Genomic DNA, 19,485 nt, shown 5'->3' on the forward strand with positions numbered 1-19,485 from the left:
GCTGCCTAGGCTCCGCGATATGGAACCTCTCAAGAGCTCCCGCTCCTTCATGAGGTCCCGTCGGGATAAGTAAGCCCAAGCCTTTCCCATATTCCTGACGGAGCAATGGTTCCATCCATCGTAAACTTACTTGGGTGGTCCTCCGATCCACCCAAGGACTGATATCACCCCTTCGACCATCACAACTATATCGAATTTTGCTGCCGATTCCACCAAAAATTAATCGACGGCCACCGGAGGCGAGGCAACGAGAAAATTTTCCGGCACAATTTACTAGGCCAGTTTGAACATTTTCAAGGCCCAACTTTGAATACTTTCAAGGCCCACACGGCCCATTTACATCTATGTTCTCGTCGCCTCGTCTCTCCTTGCTGCTCTTCCCGCCCCAGCCCAGCGTTCGTTGCTCCGGCCGCCTTTCTCCTTTTCGCTTCCCTCCGTCTCCTTCCCCTCCGACCGACCTCCGATTATCTGCAACCCCGCAGCTTCTTCCGCTTCTACAGCCGCTCTCGCTCTCCTTCCCCGATCTTCCACTCTCATATAACGGTAAGTTCGTAGATTTTTCCGGCCAGTTGATTGATTTGCAGTTGATTGCTCGACCTGATGGTGATGGTCCCAACCGAGCTGGATAAAAGTTTCAATTTTTGGTACAATGATTGAACTATGGAGACCTCCCGAGAATCTCAGTGGGGGTCCAGTTGCCCCAATACGAGCTCAAGTTGAATAGAGTACTTGCCTGAGTTGCTTGGACAACTGCTAAAGTCGAAGGTTTTGCTCTCTGGCAGGACTGCGCATTGGTGATCGGTGCATTCACTAGGAAATGGGGAACGAAGCTGTTGAAGCATATTTACCAGAAGAAGTAGTTCAGCCCTTGTTGTCTTCTGCTAATGCGTCGTCTGTTAGAGAAGCCTTGGAGGCTCTCATCGAAACATCAAGGACCGCGGCCGGTCGCTCAGGTCTTGCTTCCAAGAACATCTTGGCTGTGGTGCTTCGTCTCACCCGAGAACTCTGGCAGCATCCACAACGTCAAGTTCTCGTGTTATCCTTGAAGTTTCTCAGGAACCTATGTGCTGGAGAGGTTGTCAACCAGGACTTGTTCGTAGAGCAAAACGGAGTGAAGGTTATCTTAGAAGTCTTGCGGACTGAGGTGGAATCTTCTGTTCCAAACTCTGGCATAATCCGTATGGGGTTGCAGGTTCTGGCTAATGTCTCATTGGCTGGAGAGAAACACCAGTCTTCTATGTGGATGCAGTGTTTTCCGAATGAATTTCTAGATCTTGCTAGAGTTCGCAGCAGGGAGACAATTGATCCGTTATGTATGATTGTATACGCTTGTTCTGATGGTAATGACGCTTTCATGGCTGAGCTGTGTGGAGAAGATGGTCTGGGCCTCGTGGCTGAGATCGTAAGAACTGTTTCTGCAGGTAAAGTGGGTTACTGCCTTCGTTTTCTAGCCTCTTTGCCGATATGTGCACCATTTTTGCTTAATCTTGTCCCTAACATTTCAGATTTTCTGGCTGGCTAAACAGTTGGTTTCGGAGAAATGTGGTTCAAGTTGCTTCTCTCGAGAATCTGCTTAGAAGGGCCACATTTACCTAGCCTCTTTTCAAAGTTGTGTACCGCCCCTGCTCCTAGTAATACTGAAGAAGATGTTACGGTCAAGGATGATACATTCTCGCCAGAGCAGGCATATCTGCTGAGCATTGTTGCGGAGATCCTGAACGAGCGATTGGAAGAAGTTAGAGTCTCTGCAGATATTGCTTCATTTGTTTTCGAGGTATATGAAAGATCAGTGGGGCTCGTGGAGTTTCACTCGAGACGCAAGTGTGGTTTACCGACGGGAGTTGCCAATATCGATGTTCTAGGATACTCGCTCACCATCTTGAGAGATGTATGTGCACAGGATGGTCTTGGAGATGCTGATGACAGTGTGCAGACGGCTGTTCTGGCTCTTCTCTCCCGTGGACTCTTAGACTTTCTGTTGGACCTTCTCCGTGACCTCGAGCCACCAGCAATAGTCAGAAAAGCCATCAAGCATGTCGAAAATGAGGAAGGTAGAGCTTCTGTCGGTTCAAAGGTATGCCCGTATGGAGGATTTCGGAGGGACCTCGTTGCAGTAATTGCTAACTGTTCATTCCGAAGGAGACATGTGCAAGATGAGATTAGAGAGAAAGGAGGGATTCCTCTCCTCTTGCAGCAATGCGTTACTGATGAAGATAACCCGTTCTTGAGAGAGTGGGGTCTCTGGGCTATCAGAAACTTGTTGCTGGATAACCCCAAAAACCAACAAGAAGTATCTGATTTGAAGCTTGAAGGATCCGTGGATGTACCAGAGGTTGCTGAATTGGGCCTCCGAGTAGAGCTAGATCCTCGAACAGGACGTCCAAAGCTTGTAAACTGCCCTCGACCATGATTCTTGCTTATGCTTAGAGAAGTGAAGTAAGGAATTGTTCACCAGCGTGGGTTCCTTTCGTTATCGGATCTGAAATGGTCAAGTCCTGATGTATCTTGAGTACGAGTGGAATATAAATTGATGCGGGTCAACTGATGTTCGGACACTGTTTGGCTGTAAAAGGCCTCTGTGGTCCTTGGTGGCTCTAGTCGGCCCTGTCCTGCTCAACATTGCACTTGCGAGCTCTATCGGGTCTCTCACTCATTGACATGAAATAATTTTTCTCCAAGTTCGAGAGAGATGGCCGAACTCGCATTGGATCTATATTGTAATTGTACTTCTGTTATTTATGCATAACCATCTAAAAAGACTGGGGTCGGGTTCTTTCCATTTTCTATACCATGTAACTGTGATCGAACTCTCAGTCATTCTAATGGAAAATATCTGGTCTTTTTTCATGGATCATGGATTAAAGCTCATCTCCAGAATTTGGCCACAAGCAGCAACGTGGAGTTTAATCGGGAGAAAAATTTCCATTACTTCATAGTCAAATGCTTTAAGCCGAAGAGTTCTCCTCAGGAAACAATCAGACAAAGTTCTACATATGTATCTTTCAAGTACTGAAAATATCAGCATCCCAAACTCGGCATGTGACAATCGAATGATCGACCCTTCTGTGTCTTATTTTTCAATAACACGGTTCTGCATGATCATTATCTAGTTCGGAGTGTAAGACTCATATCGCGAATACAATGCTTCCACATCCTCTAATTATCTGCTACCTCGATGAGGGTTGGCTCATAATCACTGGGAGCTTCAAAGCCATGAAAGTTCATTACTGTGGCTGCTACATTGGCAAGCCCGGCTTCTTGTATGTCCTTGCGGAACCTGACGCTTGGCAGCAATCCAGGGCCTCCAATCGCTATAGGAACCTACAGACAAAGATCTACAGTCAAGACTGGTATTTATAGGAAGTACTAATGATGTATAAAACCATAGCTTACGAAGTTGAAGTGACTAAAGAAACGGATAATCATTGCTGTGATGTGGCTTCATCTCTGATAGTTACCACATTGGAACAAGAGGGGATCGCAACGGATTCAAATTATTAATTTGTATTTTTATCCCGAATTACGCTGATTTCCTTCATCATTTCAATCAAATGAATTGCATCTAATGCACTTATTACTTCAAGCTATATAAAGAAATATATAAGGCAGAATCTCGGGTACGCTTGGATTGGGTGCGAGTCTCCGATCCGCTCTGTTCTACATGAGCTACAAGGACTCGGATGATACATGAGAAAGAACGATGCGTTCAAGTTGTATAGCTATAGGATTTGAATCTTTAGGCATGACCTGAACTACGCTCGGGTTGCCTTGATCCACAACCTCGGTGGACGAGCATACCAATCCTTAACTGCCCATCGTTCCGCAATTCACGGGAAAATATAAGGTAAGCTTGCTTACCGGCCTAAGTGTGTGAGAAGTGAGTATCTGAACGTTGCCATCCTTGCCAACGAGAGGCTGTCCCGACTTGTTCCTCTTGGCCATGTCCTCGGCATTCCCATGATCTGCAGTAACAACATATATTCCCCCCACTTGCTCGACGGTATCAAGGATTGTCTGCTATAAACGAAAGCTCTCATCAAGCAATTCGCAGTATTTACAGAGAGAGAATCGAAATGAAACATGTCAAAAAAGTTTAGGCTCGGACCTTCACAGCCTCATCGGCAGCCTTGCACCCTATGATCGTTGCTTTGACATCTCCTGTGTGCCCTACCATGTCACCATTTGGTATGTTTACCCGAACCTGACCAACATTAACATGAACGATAACTAATTGAGTACTAAGTCGGATTAGACAGTCTACTGATAACAATGCACCATCAGCCCAATTACCTGATCATATTTTCTGCTGAGGATGGCATCCCTGGCTTTCTCAGCAATCTCCAGTGCTTTCATTTTCGGCTGCACGTTGAATGGAATACCAATGTCGCTCGGAATCTCCACGTACTCCTCCAGTTCAGGGTTGAAGTAACCGGATCGATTCCCATTCCAAAAGAAAGTGACGTGGCCGAATTTCACAGTCTCACTAATAGAAAAAGGATGGGAAGAAAAACGTAACAGATTAATCAGTATGCACCAGTTGATTCCGTCAGACCAATTTATATTACCAATGCAACTTGCATCTTTAACAGAAAAGATTGAGTCTCGAGTAGCACACCTGCAAGCAAATGTTCTTATACTGTTATGCACTAAATATTCCCCGGAAGTCCTCTGTATCTCAGGTGGAGAGACGAGGAAATGGCTCGGGAGCTTCAATTCTCCATCGTACTGAAGCATTCCAGCATAACGGATCTTAGGGAAACGTACTCGATCAAACTTGTCAAAATCTTCATACTCGAGTGCCTTTGCGAGCATGACCATGCGATCTGCGCGGAAGTTAAAAGTGACCACAGCATCGCCGTCCACTATAGGACCAACAGGTTTGCCATTTTCATCAACAATCACAAAGGGAGGCAGATATTGGTCGTTGGCCTTGGGGTCCTCCCTGAGCTTCTTCACCGCTTCGATGGCGCTCTTGAACTTGTAAGGTGCTTCGCCGAGAACTTGTGCATCCCATCCCCGTTTAACGACATCCCAGTCATTCTGCAGATATCCGTCAAGTAGCAATTATTTATCTCATTATTTGTTCTGTGTTCATCCCACTGGATTGTAAATAGATTCTAATCATCAGTCACATGTAATCCAGGCACATACCTCATAACGGTCCATGGTCACGTACATCCGACCACCACCAGACGCAATTTGTGCGTCAACTCCCTTCTCGCGTAACTGCCTAAGGTCGTTCTCAAGAGTTTCCACAAAGCCTACACTTGAGCCGTCCACAACGTCTCGCCCATCAGTGAGGAAATGAATTCGAATCCTCTTGGCGCCGTGCTCGGCTGATCCTTTGAGCAGCAACTGCATCAAATAAGTGGTAATTTCAATGCTGATCTCTAGGTGAATTAGCAACTCAAGAAGCAGAAAAAGGGAGAACCAAACACGAAAGCTTTTACTTGCAGCTGATCGAGCCTAGAATGGACACCGCCGTCACTTAGTAATCCGATCAGGTGCAACGTGCCATTTTTGAAGCACTCCTGTATGTACTTAAAACCTTCTCCTTCATAAATCTTCCCGGAAGCAAGGGCGAGGTCCACGAGCTTTGCACTGCATTGCATACCATAAATAAACAAGGTATATACATCGAATGTGCTACTCCACCAACACATAGAAGCACCAGAAAAGAATCAAAATCCGTGAGCATACCCCTGAGCATAAATCCGTCCCGCACCGAGCGCGTTATGACCGACCTCGCTGTTTCCCATGTCATCGTCCGATGGAAGCCCTACTGCGGTCCCATGAGCCTTTATCAAACGCCATTTCTCTGGGGCACCCTTTCGATGACGAAACACATTAAAGTTAACATTCCACAAACAAAATCTAAATGTAAAGAGCCATCACACAACGAAAGGAAGCGGTGGAGAGCGAAAACTCCATCCCGCGGAATCTGATATATGAAAGGGAAGGCATTCATTGCAAAGGAAAGATGATCAACCTTCTTGAGGGAGTCCATGGTTGGGGTGTCCGCGACGTGGATGCAGTTGTAGGGGTCGGGCGAGGCCTCCCCCCATCCGTCCAGCACCACCACAGCTACCGGCTTCCCCTTCGGCAGCTTCGGGTGGTCCTCCAGCTTCCACAAGTTCCTGTCCGAGCTCCCCATTTCAGTTCGATGATGATCAAGGATTGGTTCAGTCAACAGATAGATGATCGGAAGTTGGCCGCGAAATGATTCAAGCGAGAAGAGGCCGGGTATGATCGAGCTCTGAGCAGGTTAATGGATGGCAAGATGGGCTCTGCTTCCAGAGAGATCAGTTGGAGCAGACGAAGAAGAAACGAGAAGAATCCATTAACAGCCGTTGGGGGTTGACAGGTTACGGGAGGACGACACTTGGCATGGCCCTGGACACATGACACGTATCACATGTCAACTTTGCAACTCGCCCTCGAAAACGTCTGTTTTATTTTTTTTCGATTACAAAGAAGGTTTAGCGAAATAAAGAAATCTCGCATTTTATCACTGAGATAAAATCTCTTGATTCATATAGAAGATAAGTCGAGAACTGGGCAGTCTCGATCATAAGTTATAAGGCATGCTCCTGGAAGTTGGATAATCACGACCGTGATCTCAGCGGCACACTCCCGGGAGGACGATATGCCAATGTAGCCTCTTCATATTTCCTTAGCCTAACAAGAACCCGTACTGTGATACGTCCAATGGAGAGATGGACCGGTCCAGGCTTGGCGGGAAGGATACCTTACGGCCCGGCCCATGGAAATATCAGTTCACAAGAGTGAATTCAATTGCCTTCCCAAGATCAAAGACCTCCTCTGTCCTCTCTACTGGCAAGTCTTGTGGAGTGAAAAAGGTTGGCATGCCTGATGAGTAATATAGGAAATGGAGTATCGAGATATCGAGGATGCAAATCGAAGAAAGTGTTGTAGTGTCGAGTGTCTCGAAAGCACTCGCAAGGGCGGTCTTGCAACAATCGGCAGAGTAATGGGTATATTATGCCTTGTAAAGCATTGCGGAAATGATGTTGAGGTCAGAACTTCTATCGTTTTCATGATGGGGAAACATGTACATTGCTCTGGCAATTCGCTTGTACCTGAAGACTTGGTCGATTAGACCAGTGAGTTACTGTTATTTGTTCTTCCTTTTTCTAACTAGTTACGGAGTCCGTGCATTGTAGGAAATAGTATAAAATATTTATTTGAAAAGTAGAAAAAATTTGAAACATATTACATAAATTAATATGTAAGTAAATTGATATTTGTATAGCTCAAAAGTGTGTACATATATATATATATATATATAGGAAAAGAATTTATTTTCGTAACTTATATAGATATTACGATATTGGATTGCCGTACATGGATGATTCGAAGCGCAATGTCGAAGAACTCAATCGAATCCGAGCTTCCGAGCTTTTTGAGCGGTGACTGCACGAGATATCGTCCCCGGAAAAATTGGCATCGGGATGCAATCATTGTGAAGCCACAAACATCAAAGGTCTCCATCGCATGGGTCTCTTTCACTTGGAAATGATTCTGCGGACACAAAAAATTTCCGATCCAATGAGAAGAAAAAGAGGGCCGCACCGTTTCTTCCTAGTCCCCACACTCTCCTCCTCCCTGCTCACAAAATCTCATAGTCTCACCTCCAAAATCTTTCCCACCACACAAAACATAAACAACACCTCAAGCACGCCCATCCCTCAGCTAAGCAACCAGGGACATGGCAAATTCTGCAGCCAATCTTACCCGAAGTCTCATCTTATTCCTCTTTGCCGCCGTCTTTGCTGTCGTTGAGCTCGCTGCAAGAAATCCGGGTCAGTGCATCCTCGACTCGAACGGCTCTGTTTTCCCTTCTAGAGTCCCCATATGTGTACACTGTCGATGCATCGTTCTGCCAGCCTAACGACTATTGCCATGCCGGCTTACAGTCTTGTTCGTTACTGTCTGCCCGTTCTTGTCATGTATGGTTGTCCGATATGTGTGTTTGGATTGAACCACTTACTGTCAAGACATGATTTACAGTATCAATTTGGCCCATAATTTGATTGGACGATTTTCCAACTTTGCAGTTAAGTCGGTTCAGGCGGACCTGCAGGCTGCATACAAGTTCGAGCCTGCGGATATTTCGGTTGAGAATTACCCGATCCCTGAGGCCGGGAATGATGACCCGAGACAGCAGTTCGCCCCGTTCCAGATCTGTTTGCCTTGCAAGTGCTGTGCGGCGGCCTCCCCTGCACCGACCTGCACGACCATGCCGTGCTGCTTCGGCATCGACTGCCAAATCCCGAAAAAGCCATTCGGGTTCTGCGCCTTTGTCCCCAAGACCTGCAATTGCACATCCTGTGCTGTGTAGTACTTTCAGATTACAAGCTCCTCCTATACCACAGATATTGCAAGTTATACATTTGATGGAATAAGAAAGTCGGTATAATTAACCGGTGATAGTATACTTACTGAACGCTTCTAGCCCCCTCGCCCCAAGTTTAAAAAAACGAAAGTGATCAATTACAAGTTATCAAAATCATCTCTCATTTTTTATCACAACATTAATGTTGCGGGAGATGGCATTTGAACCCGTGATCTCGAGGTTAAATTTTGCACATAATAACCGATTTGTACCATGTAATGCACACGACACATGAATGGTTTTCACCTAGTATGTACTTAAATTTTGCAATAAATTTTATTTTTATTTATATATTTAAAGAAGAGAATAAAATTCATACTTTTATTTGAAACTTAATCCTTTTAATTAATTAGAAAGGGTTTTAATTTTTTAACCCAAAGAGTTTTAATTTTGGAATCGGAATCCCATCACAGTTCACATCGCGCCCACTTCTCCAATGGACGAATACAAATTAATACTCGGCGACATCGTTCCTTTTTCTATTTGTTTGTGGATGTATAATGTACTATAAAAACACTAGCTTCGTAGAGTTAATAAGGAGAATATTCTAAAATTATTCATTCCATTTGATAAATTTCCGTGAAATTAGTTAAGAGTTTAATAGAATTTTAGAGTCAGTGTGGTATATAATCTAATGAAGTAGCTATAGGACATGTCTTGTATAGATTAATAGTATAATCTTGATGACATAAATCCTCAGTTGTTTCATCTTTCATTATTTAAATACCCGGAGTGACTAGACTCATTTTATTTTAATGTATTTTTGGGTTTCGGCCCCTCATTTACAAAAATAAAAAATAAAAAATAAAACTCAGTAGTGATTTACGATGAGTTCAAGATTATAATATATTTGCATTCTCTGGCCGTAGGAATCGTGATTTCACGTGTACTTATAATATCATGACGAATTGAACATATTTAGGTTACATCTCGAACAACATATCCTTAATTTCTGCCACATCCTTGTCGATCATGACAAGATCATCTGTAACAACCATATTCCATGGGGCTTTAATGCCTATCCTTTATCTAGATTATGCTCAACCTCCTAGCTAGTGCTTGAACAAGGAGCTAATTAATGATGCCTGTTAATTTGGGCGCCAGCTTGACATTGCCGATCGAGATGGACCTTACTCGTAGTACTGAATTACTAGTACTAGCTGGAGAATCTTAAAGCATGTCACCTAACCTTGTGTTAGGATGTGTCCGAAAGTTTTGAGAGGAAGATTCGCTCTAATTGCCGATCGAGATTGACCTTACTTGTACTACTAGTACTAGCTAGAGAATCGGAATGTTCGTAGAGTTACGATTCAGAGAAAAAAACTCAAATGGTCGTTGGAGTCTATGAATAGTCTATGCATACTTTATTTGAGAGGCTTGATGGGATTGATCTGTGCCTAATCACCTACTCCAATTAATTAATCAACATTGATCAATGAATTTCTCAGAGGGGAAAAAAAACTTTAACCAGGAAACATCTTTTTTTTTTCCTTTTTTTTAATAGAAATGTATATTTTAGTAAGATTAATTATTTTGTATATTAATCTTCACGAGACAAAATGAAGAATGTCATGCCGTATGATAAATTGCTAATTTAATTAAGTGCATTCTGACTCAAAACCATGCAAGTTGCCCTAATTCTTTAACAAACTTACCAATTTAATTGTAATTTGTGCACCATATTCTCCATTCCAATCTTAGCATTCACACTTCTAGTTAATCCCAAATCAATCTATTTTAATTATGGCATACTTATTGGAGTGAATATTGTACAATATATTATTGAGATGCTTGATACAATCCGAATTAACATCAGCCCAAGAGAATATGATAAAAACTAGTAAATGTTGTGTAAAATGCCTTAATCATGAAATGAGATAACAGATAAATAAAATTGAATACCATAAATTTACGGTAAAACTTTCAATATCAAGGAAAACATTCGCGAGAAGAATTTACTAGACAGTTAAATTGGAGACTACAATCCACAGATATATCTGGACCTCCATTACACAATATTATATCGAGACGAGTCTAACTAACCTCTCAATTGTCTCTATCTTCTCTCACTCTGAACTCTAGAGAGATCATACCATCACTATTCCCCTTTATTTCAGACTCTCTCACCAGGCCAAAGGGACCGATGCTTCCTCGACACTAAGACACCTTCTCGATTCGTACAAGATACTATACGTGATACCCAAAGAATATATTCTAATATTTCAAGAGATATCCTAACATCTCTACTCAAGATATTTTCTCTTTCGAATAAATTTTAAAAGCTATAGGAAATCTCAAAATAATATATATTTTAAAAACTGAAAATTTCATTATATATTGAAATTTAAGATTTAATCAAAAAAATCCAAGAAGTGCACACCTTGATACCTATCTCAAGTACTTTCTCTGCGCATCAAGTGACACATTGTTAATTAACTAAAGTATCACGCTTTACCAAAATCTGCATTTTTTCACGAGATCGACAGCTTATTAGAGGCTAATTTCATCAAGAAAATTGTGATTTCTGTAAAATCAACGATGACTCATAGCTTTAAAAAAATAGAAGGGGTATCGATCTGATATGTATAATAAAGCACATTAATTGAAAAGATAGATGAGAATATATACTTCTCTTTTATTGGTAAGCATGAACACGTTATGTCATTAATTTAGCTACTTTTTTTAAAAATTCTCTTGTGATTAGCATAAAGGTTCTATTTATGTCATTGCAACAAAAAATTATGTTCTTGTATTTTAACAATTCCCCATCACAATCTATAAAATTCCCTTGTGATAATTCCCATTAATTTAATCTGATTTTGAAAGGACTAAGGGTAGCAGTTAACAAGTTAGAGACAATATAAAATCTAATCAATTTCTTCCAAAATCTTTGACCATGATTGCCTCTTCATAAAGAAAAATTATCATCAGCCAACTTGAAACTAATTTGCTCCAAGAGAGACCACAAATTTCTTTGTCGAGACAAATTTGGTATCGTATGGGATTTATTTAAACGTTGTTCTGAAACTTCTTACACCCTATATTTTTCCTATGACATAAAATAATTAATGTCGGAAAACCACTTTCTGTTCAATACTCTTCAGTAATAATTACTGTTAATTAGGTTAATCGACTAGCTTAAGGTCATTACCATAGCGATGTTATAAATGCCGATTGAGTACATATATAATGTACTGGCAGATTACGTTTGTGTTGAGGATATTAATTTCACATGGAAAAGATAAATCAATATCTATTGGTTTATATGAAATTCAGATACTAACACTTATCAGTTTGAGCTTTTAAGTGAAAATGTGTCCAAGTTTGTATGAGTCCAATGAAAATTTAATATAATATTAGAGCGGGTTACGCTTTCGCGTGCACATGTGAAAAGCTCACACCACGCCATATTCGGTTTCGACCTCAAGCTTATATAAGGTTTGGGTCCAGCAACGTATCAACTTTAAATTTTTGGATTGTAAATGAGCTCAAGTCCGTATAAAGTTCAAGTATAAATTTTACATGGTATCAGAGCTCAAATTACGCGTATGCGCACCCACATCACGTCAGGCCCCAATGTATCCGAGCACAGCCAAGAGTGCGTCTCGTGTAAGTTCCCCCTCACCCGAGTACGGAAAATGAGTCCGGCTCAAAGTCAGTTGTTAAGGGCGGATATTTAATGACATGTGATAACGTGTATGCAGAAATAAACCACGAATTGACTAAAACCCATACAAGTTGAGTGGAAATTCAATAGTTTGGAATGCATTAAATCGCACATGCTGTATGCTATCACTGCATGAACCTTCCCGTAATGCCAAATTTTGGGGTCGATACCAATCATAGCCTTATGATGCTTTTGTACATAGTTTCTCCTTTTCTTTTAAGAGAGTCCAACCTAGATCGTTGCATTCGATCTAGATATCGTAATGATAAATAGATCCGAGATGGAGAGAAGTGGTGATCAAAGCACCAACTAATAATGTGGTTCCTTCATGAACCAAAATCCGATCAAGCTTGGCCTCCAAAATCCAAATCCAAACGGCAATATATATGGTATGTGCGGGAGCAGTGACTCATAGAAGTCCAGATACAAATATTTATGATACAAGCGATATATATACCCGACCCCTAACGATTTGCAAGCGGAAAAATTTCCGCATATTAAACTACGGCTAGCAAAGATTAAGATGAGCAGCGTAATGAATGTATTTGTTCTCATAACAGAATCTCCTCACACGAACAACTTGAGATAAATGTCGAAAAAAGAAAACATCCGATGTCCTATGATCACCCGGAAATAAAGGAAGACATCAATGTCGTCTAATATACCGGAAAATTGCAAAATTTAAGTAGGGATTGATCTACTAACATATATATAATTCCGGCCGGCGTAGATAACAATGTGAGTTTTTTTTTTTTCAATGAAGGTAAGAAAACTTCTAAAGCATATGTGTGTGTGTGTGTGTGTATATATATATATATATATATATATATATCCAAATTTGTAGACCTAAAATTATATACGTAAATTAGGAATTAATTTTATGGAAGAGATAGGCTGACGGTGATCATGAAGGGTGTGGGGGAGGATTTAACTGAAATTGATTCTCGTGTGGAAGCGTAAAGCGAAATGATGGCTTCACCAATTCTCTCGACCACATCCTCATTTTGTGCAAATAGACGGAGATCCTGCCGCTGGTCCACAAAATTCTATTCAATAATATATTAATTATATTCTATCAATTTATGTAATAATCTATTTAGCATATAATAAATCAAAATCAATGAATATGTAAAAAATCATACTTTTTATTAGTTGCTAATATTTCTTTTCCTAAAAGGAGTAAATCAATTAGTATATTTGTTACATTACACTAACGATTCTCCCTTCTTTATCTCAATCATAGTTTTAAATACTTCCCAATTGGAAAACCATGTTCTTGGTCATATTAGATCTTCTTAGTATTACTCGCTACATTAAGTTCCTTAATAAAAATCTTTACACCGACAAAATTAAACGTGGAAAATATGAAAATAATATAAAAGTGCTGGGTCCAAAATTTTAAAAAGCAAAAGTTGCGGGCTCAAGTATAAATATAAAGTGGATTCGTTTTTCTCGAAGAATTACTGAACTTTTAATTAATATTCTAAAACACTAAAATTGTTAAATCATTTAAGTTATAAATCTTAAATTTTCAGCACATGTTTTTTTAGTTTAAAGAAACACATGCTAAGTTAACAAATTACTCAAATAATTTATTTTTAAAAAGGTACGTAGTTTATTTTAGAGACTCGATGGAGCTGATGGAGTGATGTGCATGATCACCTACTCCAATTAATCAACACCTGAAAGAATTTCTTAAAGGGGAAAAAAATGCATTTTAACTAGGAAACAGATCACTCGTCTAATTTATACAAATATATATTTTACTTAGTTCATTTTTTATATATTAATCTTCACGAGACAAAATGAAGAATATGGTGCCCTATGATAAATTGCCAGTTAATTAAGTGCATTCTAACTCAAACCATGCAAGTTGCTCTAATTCTTTAAGTAAAATGAACCAATTCAATTTTGATTTGGGCAACATATATATTCTCCATTCCAATCTTAGCATTCACACTTCTAGCTAATCCCCATGAAAGGAAATCGAAATTAAATTGATTTGACACGTGGGGATCGAGATGCTTGTTACAAATCTCAATTAAGATAAACACCAAAGAAAAAAATGATGAGAAATCGAAAGTAAAATATTGATAGTAAAAATTAAACTTTTTAATATTTGACGAAATTGGATTGATAAGATTTATTAAAGAAATCTTGGGAATGTACACATTAAAATTATACTGAAGTACTTTTTTCTTTTTTTCTTTTTTTTTCCTGCTTCTTATAATAAGATATCGATACATCATCAAGAAATATCATGTATCATGATGACCAAAAAAAGCCGCATTTTTCATGAGATCGACAATTGATAAGAGGTTTCGATCAAGAAAATTGTGATTTCTCTCAAAATTATGGTAGCTCGTATAACTTTATAAAAAATAAAGACTAAAGAGGTATCAAAGCGATAAAATCAGAAAAATTTAAGAAATATACAAATGAGGACATAAGAAAACATAATTTTCTCTTTTTTGTTCGGTGAACTATTTTTCTCTTATCTGTGGATATCTTATGTGATAATTAGCCACCTATTTCTTTTACCCAAAAAAATAAAATAAAGAACTAACGTGGGTTGATTCAAATAGTTCGATGTTTGTTCCCCTTAAATAAAATATTGAATTCGAGTTTTGTGAGTAAAGAAAATTCATGCTGTGAGAGATTTACCCCAGTGTAGGTTGGTCACGCTCAATCGATTTTGAATTAGATTTTCAGATATCAAGTGATGCAAGTCAAAATAGAATGAAAAGAGAAAGAGGATAAAGTTTCTTATGAGATTATAGCAATAAAGGTTCTCATGTTATTAGCGATCAAATTTTTCCCCCCTGGATTTTAACAATTTGCCATCGCAATCGATAAAATTCCGTTAGAATTAAATCTGATTTTGAAGGGACATGAGATGGCAAGTGTTAATACCAAGTTAGAGACAGATATAAAATCCATCCAAATTGCTTCCTCAAATCTTTGACCACGATTGATTCTTGCTCATAAAGAAAAGTTATCCTCAGCAGCCAACTTGTAATTTAATTACTAGAAGAGAGACCACAAAATTCTTTATACAGACAAATTGATGTCACATGGTATTTGAACGTTGTTTCGAAACTTCTCACACGCCGCATTATTCCTAGAGCATAGAATAATTAATTAATGTACGAAAACCACTCTTTGTTGAATAATAGTTATAAATTAATGTTGATTAGGGCACTAATTATTAATTAAACAGCTCGCTTAAGGTCATTATCCATATTATATTGCCAACTTGAATACGTAAACAAAAGTACATAAAACACAGTCGAGAGACTATATATGGAACGCATAAAACCGTGCATCTTGTATATACTATATATTGCTGCATTAACCTTCCCCACGAGTTCAAACTTCAGGATTGATATTCGATCAAAGTCTGAATGCTTCTATATATAGTCTCTGCTTTTTCTCTTCGGGGCATCCAAGATCGTATTGGATTATTCGATATAAAAATTGTAATGATAAGATAATCTAACGTGGAGAGAGGTACCCATTGAACACACTGGTGTATATACATGGTTCGTCCATGAACAAAAGATGATCGAGCACTGGCGTCCAACTGACCGGCTCACCGTGAGAGATTGATCAGCGCACATGTCACGCGGTACATACGCCAGTCTACGACTCGTGCCCAGACACCAATATGATACAAGAGATATACACTACATGCGTCTATATCCATAGCTGATCCAACCATTAATACAGGAACAACTTGAGAAAAATCCCCAAAAATAGGATGAAAAAACAAACATCATATTTTTTCCTATTCTTTTGCCGTACGTTATCGGTAATAATAATATAGGGAAATAACATTTTCCTACGAAAATAAACTGGAAAATGGCAGAATTAGGTAGGGATGCTGTGGACATAATTCCAGCCGGGGTCGACAACATGTAATAAGTTCCTCTTTTTTTTTTTTTTTATCTTCCTTTTCATAGTTAAGAAGGCAAGGAAACTTCGAAAGCTACTATGTATAAAGTCCAATTTCTTGACCTAAATATACGTAAATTAGGGCTTTATGGGACGCACGGATAGGGCTGATGATGATTGATCATGATAGGTGTGGGGGAGGATTTATAATGTATTGATTCCCGTGTGGGAGCGTAAGACAAATAATATGTATGAATATGATGCCATGCTGCGAAAGATTAAACAATATGTGAGCATATGAGAAATGATGGCTTCACCAATTCTCTCGACCACATCGATCATTTTATGCAAAATGACAAAAAATCTTAAACATTAATTAAAGCCCCCTTTTCACTTTATTAATGATTATTTGCACTTAATTAATGATTAAAGCATGTCCATTGGCTCACTACAACACGTCCTTTGGCCGACTAGATAAATAGAATTGCTATCCTGATGATCTCATCGAAGGTATATATCTTGAACTGATACAGAGAATGATCTTCCCGATCCAGCTTATCTACGCGAGTGCAATTCGTTCATCGTGATCAGAATACAGTTTTAAAGCAATATTAATTAGCTGTGCCGGCAGTATGTTTTATTATTAGTCCTTACATAGGAAAACATGAAATCCGTGAAATTTCTGGTGGACTCATAATTGTAGATCATGTCCAATTTGAAAGTTTAAAACTATATATATTAGACGGTGGAACCCGTTCTTCTTGTATAAATCCATGGAGTTCTTTTTTATTCTTCCACGTGGAATTCCTAAACATTCCGATCAATCGTACATAAAATTACAGAAAAGAAGACGGAAAAGGATACTGAATTATAATTTTAAAAAAAGGGGAAAAGTATAAGAATTTTCCTTGTGATTTGGGATCGGGAGAAATTTCATATGTGTTTTTGTTAGGAACAATTAGCCACATTGTGGTGTACTCCATTGGTCATGAGGGGTTACGATGTTAATTTTTTTTTTTTCATTTTTACTCAATTTTTAGCATTTTAATCATTTTGATTCTTTTATCATTCTTATCCTTAACTTTTCATTTTTTTTTCATTTTAGTCATAGAAAGAAAATCGAAAGATAAGGAGGGGTCTGGGTCACTGAATCCACTGAGGTCACCGACATCCTCCGTGGGTATCGGCGACCTCAGTGGAGGGGTCCGGGTCGCCGATTGATGGCCCCAACTCCAAAATTGATCGGAGACTCTCGATTGGCGGCCTTGACTCTTCCTTCCCTGTCGATTTTCTTTTTAGGACTATAATGAAAAGTTGATGATAAAAATGATAAAAGAAAAAAGATTTAGAATCAGAATGGTTAAAAGGCTAAAGGTTGATGATTAAAAAAAAAAAAACATTGTAATCCCCTAATGGCTAACGGAGTACACCATAGGGGAGCTAATTATCCCTAACAAAAATACAGGTGCAATCCATCCCCGCCTAAAACCACAAGGGGTTTTTTGTATTTTTTTTCAAAAAAAATAAAAAAAAAAGGAGACGAAGAAAAAAAAGATGAATGAATTATAATTTTTTTTAATAAAATAAAAAAGGTTAATTGATGGCTGCAATTGAATGAAAGCTAAGGACCCTACACTCAAATGAGTACTGTTTGCCACTAAGCAAAACCGCCCCATCCTATGCTAAACAGAACTCTGTTTCCCAGTCCATAGTCCACCTTATTAATGCTGGCTAGTAATTCCATCAATTCCCCCATTAATATATGTCTCTCAAGCTCCAAACTCTCTCATCACATTGAAACATTCTTTTCTTCAGGAACTCCACCCTTAGTTTTCTCCTAAATTTTCTACACCGACTAGTCGATTTCACGGGATTAACTCGGAATGTTTAGGATCCACCCTGCAGCTGTGAATAGCAGGAGCAAGATGTTCCTGGAAAGTGTCGGTGAGGATGAAGCTGAGAGTCCGTGTCTGAACAAGCTCACTGTGTGGAAGAGGTCCAGCATGGCTTTCCGAGGGACCGACGGGTTCACTGTGTTTGACCGGCAGGGGAAATTGGCCTTTCGGGTCGATAATTACTCGAGGACGAAGAGTTGCAGTGAAGGAGGAGGGCTAGTGCTCATGGATGGAGCTGGGAATGCTCTCCTAACTCTGAGACCACAGGTAACTTCAATTTGTTTCCTTTTCTTGTAAGTCAAGGAAAAAGAATTGTGTTCCATTCGAAATTGTTCTGTACAAGAAGAGCATTCCGAGAGACTGCCATCGAACTTCCTCTGGAAATACTTTTGCCAATTAACAGGTTAACAAAAGGTCATATAGTTATGAAATAATGCTCTACTAATTCCTAAGGGACCGATCTAAAATCTTCTTGTCTGTACGTCGTTTGAATGGACCGATTGATTGGTATTATGAACCGGTTGCTGATCGGTTTCGTGTGTTTTAAGTTATACTTTGGAATCATTTCATGTCTCGACTAATTAAGTAAAACTTCTGAATGATCGACCAGATGTGGAGCATTCACAGCCAATGGAACGCATACAGAGGAGAGAGCTATAGCTGCAGCAGATCAGGACAGAGCATGACAAAGCTGAGAGTGTTCACATTAAGGAGATGCTCCCGCCATCTCCTCCACAGCTCCAAGGCTGAGGCGGAGGTGTTCCTGAGAAAGGAAGCCGCCTGCCGGACCCTATCTGGCCAGGCGCCTGACTTCACAATTGAGGGATCATTCGAGAGGCGAAACTGCTGCATCCGGAGGTCGAGCGGTGAGGTTGTGGCAAGGATAGCTAGAAAGAGGGTGAAGAATGGAGGTGTTGTCCTCTCGAACGATGTCTTCAGCCTGGTGATTAAGCCTGGGTTTGATGCCGAGATGGTCATGGGATTTGTGATTGTGTTGGATCGGATCTGTCATAAATCTTATGGGCCAGTTATGTGTTCTTGAATGTTGCTGTCATGTACATATGTATTTCCTATCCGAAATATAAATTTGCAATACCAAATCTCGCCTTCACCTTCTGAAGTAAAGCTTCCGCGATCGCCATTTTAGGGAAAATGTATTTCTGCCAGCATCTGATACCCAAAACTACTGATAGAGAATTAGGCCTGTTTGGTTTGTAAGTTAAAATCAACTTGATTTTAACTTTAACTTTAACTCAACACACTACACAATAAAAATACATATTTTCCTAAGTAAAAAATTTTAACTTTAACTTTAACTCAACACACTACACAACAAAAACACACGTTTCCCAAGTCAAATTTTTAATCCCAACTCATTTATCATTTTCCACAATCAAAATCAAAGTTACCTTTGAATCCAAACGCACCATCAATGTTGAACTGCATTTCAACCCGTAAGCCGGTGACAGAGTTCAGATTCGGCTCCCTATCTGTGAGTATCAACCAAGTGTGGAGCAATCAAAGCCGATGGAACTTATACAGAGTAGATCAAAGAAATGACTGCAGCAGATCATCAGGTGAGAGCCTAACAAAGTGAGGGGAAGAAGCTCGAC

General features: G+C 39.7%; 4 protein-coding genes across 5 annotated transcripts; 3 read left to right on the forward strand and 1 right to left on the reverse strand.

The window, feature by feature from the left end:
- Positions 1-362: 362 nt before the first annotated feature.
- Positions 363-2,854, forward strand: LOC116206865 (ataxin-10). Its single transcript, XM_031539692.1, has 3 exons — positions 363-543; positions 783-1,421; positions 1,527-2,854. Exons 2-3 carry the CDS (start codon positions 818-820, stop codon positions 2,408-2,410), a joined length of 1,488 nt encoding a protein of 495 aa, XP_031395552.1. The 5' UTR covers positions 363-543; positions 783-817; the 3' UTR covers positions 2,411-2,854.
- A 45-nt stretch (positions 2,855-2,899) lies between these two features.
- Positions 2,900-6,354, reverse strand: LOC116206864 (2,3-bisphosphoglycerate-independent phosphoglycerate mutase). Of its 2 annotated transcripts, none has more exons than XM_031539690.1 (9): positions 5,990-6,354; positions 5,701-5,828; positions 5,451-5,601; positions 5,152-5,355; positions 4,616-5,040; positions 4,291-4,483; positions 4,106-4,201; positions 3,859-4,017; positions 2,900-3,321 (listed from the first exon to the last, which is right to left on the reverse strand). In XM_031539690.1, exons 1-9 carry the CDS (start codon positions 6,152-6,154, stop codon positions 3,157-3,159), a joined length of 1,686 nt encoding a protein of 561 aa, XP_031395550.1. In that variant the 5' UTR covers positions 6,155-6,354; the 3' UTR covers positions 2,900-3,156. The 2 variants fall into 2 exon arrangements, with proteins under 2 accessions (XP_031395550.1, XP_031395551.1); XM_031539691.1 differs by having other exon boundaries at positions 2,903-3,321; positions 3,859-4,014; positions 5,990-6,352.
- Positions 6,355-7,577: 1,223 nt separating this feature from the next.
- Positions 7,578-8,456, forward strand: LOC116206870. Its single transcript, XM_031539698.1, has 2 exons — positions 7,578-7,823; positions 8,079-8,456. Exons 1-2 carry the CDS (start codon positions 7,730-7,732, stop codon positions 8,360-8,362), a joined length of 378 nt encoding a protein of 125 aa, XP_031395558.1. The 5' UTR covers positions 7,578-7,729; the 3' UTR covers positions 8,363-8,456.
- A 9,202-nt stretch (positions 8,457-17,658) lies between these two features.
- On the forward strand, positions 17,659-18,989 carry LOC116206869 (protein LURP-one-related 5-like). The gene is made up of 2 exons (XM_031539697.1): positions 17,659-18,139; positions 18,483-18,989. Exons 1-2 carry the CDS (start codon positions 17,861-17,863, stop codon positions 18,912-18,914), a joined length of 711 nt encoding a protein of 236 aa, XP_031395557.1. The 5' UTR covers positions 17,659-17,860; the 3' UTR covers positions 18,915-18,989.
- The last annotated feature ends 496 nt before the right edge of the window (positions 18,990-19,485 follow it).

The sequence above is a fragment of the Punica granatum genome, chromosome 5 (assembly GCF_007655135.1).
Source record: "Punica granatum isolate Tunisia-2019 chromosome 5, ASM765513v2, whole genome shotgun sequence".
Lineage (NCBI taxonomy): Eukaryota > Viridiplantae > Streptophyta > Magnoliopsida > Myrtales > Lythraceae > Punica > Punica granatum.

What these genes read in the sequence shown, in the direction of transcription:
- LOC116206865 (XM_031539692.1), top strand. Translation starts at nt 818, where the DNA reads ATGGGGAACGAAGCTGTTGAAGCATATTTACCAGAAGAAGTAGTTCAG. An exon ending in CGTAAGAACTGTTTCTGCAG is followed by an intron (nt 1,422 to 1,526) that starts GTAAAGTGGGTT and finishes CTGGCTAAACAG; the next exon opens with TTGGTTTCGGAGAAATGTGG.
- LOC116206864 (XM_031539690.1), bottom strand. Translation starts at nt 6,154, where the DNA reads ATGGGGAGCTCGGACAGGAACTTGTGGAAGCTGGAGGACCACCCGAAG. An exon ending in TCAGCAGAAAATATGATCAG is followed by an intron (nt 4,202 to 4,290) that starts GTAATTGGGCTG and finishes AATGTTGGTCAG; the next exon opens with GTTCGGGTAAACATACCAAA. An exon ending in CTTCTCACACACTTAGGCCG is followed by an intron (nt 3,322 to 3,858) that starts GTAAGCAAGCTT and finishes CTTTGTCTGTAG; the next exon opens with GTTCCTATAGCGATTGGAGG.
- LOC116206870 (XM_031539698.1), top strand. Translation starts at nt 7,730, where the DNA reads ATGGCAAATTCTGCAGCCAATCTTACCCGAAGTCTCATCTTATTCCTC. An exon ending in GCTCGCTGCAAGAAATCCGG is followed by an intron (nt 7,824 to 8,078) that starts GTCAGTGCATCC and finishes CCAACTTTGCAG; the next exon opens with TTAAGTCGGTTCAGGCGGAC.
- LOC116206869 (XM_031539697.1), top strand. Translation starts at nt 17,861, where the DNA reads ATGTTTAGGATCCACCCTGCAGCTGTGAATAGCAGGAGCAAGATGTTC. An exon ending in TCCTAACTCTGAGACCACAG is followed by an intron (nt 18,140 to 18,482) that starts GTAACTTCAATT and finishes ATGATCGACCAG; the next exon opens with ATGTGGAGCATTCACAGCCA.